Consider the following 8,661-nt stretch of genomic DNA (forward strand, 5'->3'; position numbering starts at 1 on the left):
AACAGTATTCAAAATGCTAAATGCTTTCTCTTTCCAATAATATCTTTTAGTACTATATTAGAATTACTTCTATAGTAATTACTTTCACAGTAAGTTTTTAGTATAGTAATTTTTAGTACTTCTTTACCTTCTCTCTTCTTTAGGAAGAAAAACATGGCCAGAAGGCTTCAGAGGCAAAGGAGGTGAAGCTGTATGGTCAGATTCCTCCTGTAGAGAAGATGGATGAATCTCTCTCCACGCTTGTTAACTGCGAGTAAGATCAGTTAAATCCAAATTGGAAACCAAATATTCTCTTCTCTTTATATTAATTTTCCATTTTTTCTGATGTCCACTGTGCAGATATGTATTTACTATATTTAAGCGAGGCCTTCAAAGCACCAGCTTCCTCCTTTTTTTCTCAGCTGAGCTTCTCTTTCCACATACCGTTCCTTTTTTTTTAATTCAGAGATCCCTGTCACTTAACTGAGAAGAAGTTAAGGTAGATTCTGTATTGATATTTGTCTCCGGAAGAGTTACATACTGTTGATCAACATATAATTATAGGTCCATGTTTGGAGTCTATCAGCTAACTGGCACATTGATGATCCATTCCAAAATTTATGCAGAAAGAAAGGGGACTTCAGCAGGGCTTCTAAAAAGAGATTAGACCCAGTTCAGAAATACACAGCCATACATTTGATAAGGTTAGGCACACGGATGTCCTGTAAGTAACTACTTACTCAGAAGCTTGAAAATAAAGTTGCAGAAGTCTTGATGGTTTGAGGATATTTTGAATGTTTACACATCTAGTTAGTTCACCATCTAATGAAAGAAGAATAGACAATTATTTCTAATGCAGTGGGGTTTGGACATGGAACTCTTCTGATACAGTGATCCCTTGTATATTGTGAATTGACTGTTCTTGCTTTTAAAGGAAACTATCGCTGTCTACAAACTGCATTGAAAGAATCGCCAACCTGAGCAACCTAAGTAAGTGACAAGCCAGTGATCAATTATCTTTGTTTTCTAATTGCTTGGATAGGGCATATACCATAATTTGTTATATGTGTCCAGTTTTATACCTATTCTTCTCCTATTTGTTCCTTCCTCTTAGAAAGTGACAAATGACCTTTAAAATTACCAGTCTTACTGGAGAATGCAGTAAAGGTGTGTTAAAGCATGTATCCCTGCATTAGCCTGTGCAGGTGAGAACTGGGGGAGAACCCAACAGATTCACAGAGTTAAGAATAAAAAAAAAAGATAGCATTTCTAATTAGCCATTAAAAAAGGTGGATTTCACACTTTAGAGAATACAGCAAAGGACAAATTTCCTATTTATAACCTAGGTTGATAACTTTCTAGATTATATACTTTATATATAAGTTCAGACAACAACAAGATCCATTCAGAAAGCACTTTTGTACCCTATAGTGGGGCTAGTTGTGATACTCAACACCTTCTCAGTTCTAGAGTGAATTGATGACCAATTTCCGTGCTCATTATGGAGGTGGTCAGCAGTTCAACAACTCTGTGATAGTGGTATTGGTTGGATTGAGGTTTCAGTGTGGTAAGCTTGGATGGAAAAATGTCATTCCACTTTGCAGAGGATCAGATATACTTGGTTTGATTTTGTTCATAGTTGGAAGAGGTGTGTCATCTGATTAGAAATGGAACTGAACTTTCATTTCTTGGGCAGCTGCCTATGAAACCTTGAAACTTGTTGGGTTACTGAGTCAAACAAACTAGAACCACATGGTCTGTCTTTTAAGGGTATAAAATATGAGGAACTCACTGTCTCTGTTGGCTTCTGTGAAAGAGAGAGAAAGCAGTGCTCATGGCCATGAAAAACAAGCTGCTAGTTATTGCATAATTGCTTTTGCTTATTGCAGAAAGGAAGCTGAGGAATCTTTTTAACTATCATCTACACTCTTTTCATACAGAAAAGATTACTATTGCTGTATATACCTGTTATTGTAATTATGTTGAGTAGATAATCATAGAATCATAGAATGGGTTGGGTTGGAAAGGACCTTAAGATCATTTAGTTCCAACCCCATTGCCATGGGCAGGGACACCTCATACCAGACCATGTTGCCCAAGGCTCTGTCCAGCTTGGCCTTGACACTGCCAGGGATGGAGCATTTACCACCACTTTGGGCAACCTGTTCCAGTGCCTCACCACCCTCATAGCAAAGAACTTTTTCCTTATATCTAACCTGAACTTTCTCTGTTTTAGTTTGAACCCATCACCTCTTGTTCTATCGCTACAGTCCCTGATGAAGAGTCCCTGTCTGGCATCTGCACAAATGATCCCACCCCTGTATCCATACATGTGAATAATAATGTTTCTGATGACAGCAATAAGTGTTAGTTCTGTGTTTTAGAGAGTGTAAATGTTCCATGAGGGAGATCTTTCTTCCTTTAAAACATAAAATGTCTCAGAACAAGAGTAATAAAAACCAGTGATAGCAGTTAGAAACAATTTTAAGGCATGGCTTTTAAAGCAAGCTTTCATTTTTGTATTTGTAAGGGTCCTTTCATTTCTTACAAATTTCAGAAGCTAGTGCAAACCTACAGTTTATAAATGTGAACTACAGAGAGAATAGCTAGCTAGAACAAAAGGTCATCTCCCAGCACCCGTGGATGGGGATCCTTAGGGATATTCTGGAGAATATTAGCTAAAGTAGGCTAAGTGATTAAAGTAGACTTACTGATTATGATTCCTCGTTTTTTGAGCATGGTCATCTATTAAGCTGTTGTATTGCAAACCAAAAAGAATTCTTACTGTATATCAACTTTTTAATGACAACTAATCTTCCTGTTTTAGAATATTTGCCAGGTGTGGGTTTATGCCTGCATTTCTTGAGACAGAACATACAACTGTCTATTCTAGATCAGCCTGGAATCTCTACCTGTAGCAGTCTCTAGCCGCTACATGTGCTGTATGGACTAAATGTTGCTACTTGGCTGGGACTTCCATCAGCCTCGTCATGAACCATTGTACCGTGCATTTTCAATCATCATGCATACAAGAGCAAAACAAGATTATTAAGTATTTCATCCTTAATGCAGTTACAAAGAAGTGTTAAAACATTAATGAAAGGTATAGATCCAGAGTTAACCCAGCTACATGCTGCAACTCAGTTTGCTTATTTACAGCTGCAAGAAAGCTTGTGAGAAAAATGAACATGAGTTATACAGAAAAACTGCTATTTTGTGATAGCTTTGAGTTAGACTAGTATAACACTAAACCCCAGCAAGAACAGCTCACTTGGAAAGGACTTTTGTCTGGGTGCTAGAGCAAGTTGAAAAGCCTCTCGTCAGACTTCTCTAAGGTAGCTTTATATCCTGCCTTCATTATGGAAATCAAATCTGCTGCCTTAAAATAAGATTAGAACAACTTTTGCTTGGAGAAGAAGCAGTATGAACTGTGTAGCATCAAAGCTAACGAGTTAGCAGTTACAGTTCAGGTACAAGGTGAAATAATCATTTTTATTTAGTATTTATCTGGACTGAATTTCAACTAAGTAACCTACACATGAACAGCTTTGTATTCATGAGTATGTTTCTGAGCTGTTCACTGCATCTGCTCCTGACAATCTGTGTAGGTCAGGAGGTTTTGTTTCTGTTATGTCATTCTTTCTTAAGACAAGTTGGTCAGAGTGCAGTTTGTATATAAAATAGGCATTTTACCTGACATCCAGCATTTTCTTGTATTTAAAAATGCCCCCACATTTATTAACAAAAACCTTTCTTTTCTCTATTACAGAAAATTTGAGGATTCTGTCGTTGGGAAGAAATAACATAAAGAACTTGAATGGATTGGTATGCACTTCTTAGTATGAATTCTTCACTGACAATGGAGTGCTGTCTAGAATGTGGGATAATTCCCCTGTGTTCAAAGATGTCTTTGCTGAATTTACATTGTTGCTTAACCATTTATTTTCTCCTTTTCTGTGATCTGTTCACCCTTTTGTACCATTGCTTCTGAATTTTCAGATGGTCTTTCTCCTTTTTTTGTTCAAACATTCCCAAGGTTTGGAGATTCTTCAGGGCTAATTTGCTACATGAAAGGATTTTAGAAAGAGGTATTTCATTGTCTTTCATAAAGATGAGCCCAACTTTTATTGGAAAACTGCTGTTTATCTGTAAAGCCTTCTGAATCCACTGACGTTACATGAAAGTAATTCCTGCAGACTTTTTGCATGAGGAATTTTCTACCTGAAGATACTTAGGCTGTGCTTCTTTACTCCAAGTATTGGCAGTCCTATGAACACACACTTGATGAGAGTCCTTTTTATGTTAACTGGCATCTGGAGCAATATGGCTTTCAGGGAAAAGATGGTGGGAGGACTAAGTCTACCAGGTAGGACTAAGTCTACCAGGTAGGGAAAAAATTGGTGAGGAAAATACTGGATCATTTTTGTTACAACTGAATTAAAGGGCAGAAGAACTTTTTTTTTTTCCCCAATCAACTTTTTTTTTATGAATATAGAAATTACTTACTTCCTCAAGAGATACTGTATGTTTCTCCCACAGAATGTTTCTCTCCAAAGCTATTCCCACCTTCAGAGAAGCCGTATCTCTTAAGTGTGAAATGCAGAGGCAATGTGTAATGGCTGGTTTTAAAAAAAACCTCTTTTTTGAGAGAGTTATGAAAGCAGCTTATGGCCAACAGGTACAAACATGCATGCACCTGAAATGAATCACTCGTATTGTATAAACCCCCTTCTAAAGCAGTTTTTGGATGGCATTCACTTCATATATACTTGCAGTGCACAAGCAGCCAAATTTGTCTCCTCTGCCGCTATGCCTTAAGAACAACTACTCCAGGCAGCTGTTCCTTGTCTTATTATAATATAGTGATTTCTGTCCTCTTAAATATGTTTCAGATCCTGTGCTCTTAATTCCCATGAGTATTTGTCATGCGTAATTAGGGACCTGCTTAAAAGGAAATAAGGACCAGTGTACCTTAGTATTTTCTCATGTGTGACCTGTAGGAGGGTGGTGAAGAGAGAATCTGAAGAATAAGGAAAATATTCTTCCACTTACCTGAGTAGTCCTGTCATTTTCCAGGAGGCAGTTGGAGAGACCTTAGAGGAGCTGTGGATCTCATACAACTTCATTGAGAAACTGAGGGGTATCCGTGTAATGAAGAAGCTGAAGATTCTTTATATGTCAAATAATTTGGTGAAAGACTGGGGTAAGTCACACCTCTGTTCTGTAACTTCTCTTGTAGTATGGTGAATGCATGAGTTAAGTCACCAAGTAAAAACTAGTTCTGTGTGTTACAGGGCTTTGTCTCTGATAAGCCTACAGACATGCACGGAATCCCTAAATATCCACTCATGCAAGAGAGTAAAAATAGCATATTGAATTTCACTTCTACGCCCAACAGAGTCTGTTTCTTTGAATCATCTTTCTTGGACTTCTTTTAAAATGCAAACCTGTTCTTTAACCTGGTAGCAGTTCAAGCCCAAGCAATCTCTCTGCTATTGTATCCCATTATTTATGTTTGCATTGAGCTTTAAAGGACTGTGTGGTGCAGATATCCTTTCCGTGTTCCACAATCTGGTTGGTATTTTCACCTTTGTGGTTGCAGCAGAGTTTGCGAGACTGGCAGAGCTGCCATTACTAGAGGATCTGGTGTTTGTAGGCAATCCACTACAAGAGAAATACTCCTCTGATCAGAACAGTTGGATTGAAGAAGCAACCAAACGGGTACCCAAGCTGAAAAAGCTGGATGGTGAGTTTGGGGCATGAAGCAATTGGTGTGAATTAATAGCTTCACTTAAAGACAGCCACAGGGAAATGAATCATAACCTCAGAAATTCATCTCTGTGCCCATGTAATTAATATTCCTCCCTCCTCTCTTTGGAATTAATCAGAAGTTGTTATTCACATCCTTGCTGCAGAATCTTCTGAGAATGTTGGATGGATTTTGGAGTGTTAAGTCCAAGTGGTCTTGCAGCCTGCAGTTGGGCTTTTCTCTTGAAGTTATCCAGTCAAATGGTTTTAGCATATAACTAACAGGGAAGTGAAAGATTTAGCATTAAGTAAGTTCACAGGACTTTTATCTGCCAAATTGAGTTACAGTTTTCCTATCAAATTTAATTTAGTTTTCCCAGCAAAAAAGTGTGACATGGGGGAATGGGGATGGACAGGAATGTGCTCTGTTTTGCTTCTGGTGCAGAGGCAAGTTTTCAAAACTTCATGCAAGCTTCCTAAATGCCCAAGTATCCCCCTTGTCACTGCAGGAAGCATCAATTTGTGAGCCCTCCTTTTTAAGTCACTGATATGAAAATATACTAAACCATGTCCTGATTAGTGACTAAAAGTGAGATGATTTTAAAATCAGTTTTTAAGTATGTTAATTTCTGTTAATGGAGATGTTTGTTAGAGCTTCACTGTTATCGCATTTACTAAAGCAGCAAAGAGGAGAGCAGGACTGGTAACACTAATCCAAGAGTCAAAGCAGCAGCAGGGAATGTACGAGTGTAGGTATGGTAACAAGAGGACAGCTTCATTACAGGGAGCAGTAGCTGGGAAATGGAAGTCAGATCAACTGAAGTAATAAGAACTATGAGGAAATGGAAGGCTGGTGAGAAAAGTGTTCTGCTGTGAAGGATGGCTTGCAGTAGTCTGCTGTTGTAGTAGGAAACATTCTAGGGAGTAACCTTCTTAGTGTAAGGTTAGACCCTTTGTTCCAGCAATGGACAGCTCTGAATTAGGCAGGTACATTTCCTATGCAACATAGAAAGAGAGGATGACATTTAAGAATGGAAACCTCAAAAACTAGAATGTGGAGCAAAAGCGATGTCAGAAATGCTGCAACTGGCCATAATGCTCTTGCTATTTTACACTGTTCCAGGATCCTGCTATGCCTATGTACTATATGTGAGATGACTAATACAAGGACCTCAATGTTACTGAAATAGTTGAAGATGTTCTGGACAAAAATAAGCACTGAAGGTCTCCTTCAACAGGAAGGCATCTCTTCTGCTAGTTCCTGTCAGATTTTTTAAGTACCCAAGGGGTGGATATAGACTGTAACACTACTGTGCAACATAGCTTTATTCCATGATGTCCAAGCTATCCCTATTTGCTTCTTGGATCCACATTAATGTAATTGTATTCTGTGGTCTGGGCATCCTAGTCCGGTATCAGTGACGAGGTATCCCATACTAAAACTTGGTCATGTATGGTGTAGAAATAGCAGCACAAAGTAGAGGCCCAGCAACAGAAGGTGATGTGCTAGTTGGTTGATAGCAGTTGAAAAAACATGGTGCCTCTCCCAGAGACCAAGTTAGGCTGATCTGTGCAGGTCCTGCTTTAGGACCTTTTTTATTCCCTGTTACCTGAGAAGAGTTGGAAAAACATCCAACAGGAGACCTCATCAGTTGAAGGCTTTTCTCATTGAGAGCAGTTCAGGTATGCAGAAGTTCACGTCCTTTTTCTGCCAGTCTCATTCTTTCCAACAGTCCAGATAAGCTTTTAGGTGTATAAGTATTAACTGTATCTTTTTATGTATAATCTGTCTGTAAATCTTCACAAATTTTCTTTTCCTTCTTAGGTGTCCTACTTATTAAAGGAGAAGAAGAAGAAGAAGGAGCAAACTGATGACACTTTCTTGTTGGGTATTTAATTATTTAAGTAACTCCAGATAGCTCAGCACATAGAACTTTTTATATGAAATGTTTGTTTTGAAGAAAATCTTTGGGCAATTTTTAAAAGACCAGTTTATCTCCACAGTTTCTCACCCAAAGAGTTAGTTACCAAAATTTGGGCACACCAGTTTTGTCAAGTTTTTGACACCTTCTGTAGAGACCAGTGGAGCTGAGTTCATCTGCTGTTTGGCTAGCAGGAGATCTTTACCTAAACTAACACATAGCTATTTTTAATCCCTGATAAGTGATGCTTGTTGTTACAATAGAACCATTTTAGCTTGTTAGGTGCAGCTGGTCAACATTATCATTGGAAATACCAAGGCCAAAAGAACAGTGTTGTGGTTTAGAGGCACGTTACAGGCTTTGTTGTGTTTACTTTTGCCATGGGACAATCCCTCAATATTTTAAATATGTGAGTTTTCCCTTTCATCCCCTTCACTGTTAGCGCCAAACAGGACCTGCAGTTGTGGACCTATGCACAAGAACAGTGCATAGGCACTGGCCTTAAGATCTGGATTGGGCTTCTGGCATTGGAACTCAACTGCATGGCTTAGGCGGCCATGTATAACTTAAATATTTATTTATTTTAAAGAGGCAATGGGAATTCTTTGCATAGTTTCAGTGAGACTAAAATATTTGCTAGCTTTTTCTGTTTTGTCGCTTACTAAGAACTTTAGATTGGAATATGTGGCCTATTAGCCTGCAGCTGGTTCCTAGGTTTAGCTTGGGTCACTGGTGGATGTAATCCTTCTCAGCTCCAGAATCTTCCTCTAAGTAAGTAGGCTGATACGGAAACAGTGAACGAAAGACCTGGGCCTGAGGACAGAAAGTTTTGAGTTTGGGATACTCATTTGTTATGAAAGCACAGATGTAAGCAGTGAGAGAAAGTGTATGTAGTTAGTGGGGAAGGTGAGATGAGATGGAAAGGGGGCACTGGAGAAAAAAAGCATTGAAGATGTACTTAAAGGTGCTATATTGCAGGGTAACCATAGTAAAGCCCCTTATATGGCAGGTA

The 8,661-nt window shown here is 38.6% G+C and overlaps 1 protein-coding gene across 1 annotated transcript in view; it reads left to right on the plus strand.

The window, feature by feature from the left end:
• Positions 1-7,902, plus strand: part of DNAL1 (dynein, axonemal, light chain 1) — a 9,911-nt gene extending 2,009 nt beyond the window's left edge. The window contains exons 2-7 of the mRNA XM_010024790.1: positions 144-253; positions 914-969; positions 3,749-3,804; positions 5,056-5,182; positions 5,582-5,725; positions 7,553-7,902. Coding sequence (XP_010023092.1) covers positions 219-253; positions 914-969; positions 3,749-3,804; positions 5,056-5,182; positions 5,582-5,725; positions 7,553-7,599 — 465 coding nt within the window. The 5' untranslated portion in view covers positions 144-218 and the 3' untranslated portion in view covers positions 7,600-7,902. The remainder of the gene's footprint in view (positions 1-143; positions 254-913; positions 970-3,748; positions 3,805-5,055; positions 5,183-5,581; positions 5,726-7,552) is intronic.
• The last annotated feature ends 759 nt before the right edge of the window (positions 7,903-8,661 follow it).

The sequence above is a fragment of the Nestor notabilis genome, unplaced genomic scaffold (assembly GCF_000696875.1).
Source record: "Nestor notabilis isolate BGI_N333 unplaced genomic scaffold, ASM69687v1 scaffold28820, whole genome shotgun sequence".
Lineage (NCBI taxonomy): Eukaryota > Metazoa > Chordata > Aves > Psittaciformes > Psittacidae > Nestor > Nestor notabilis.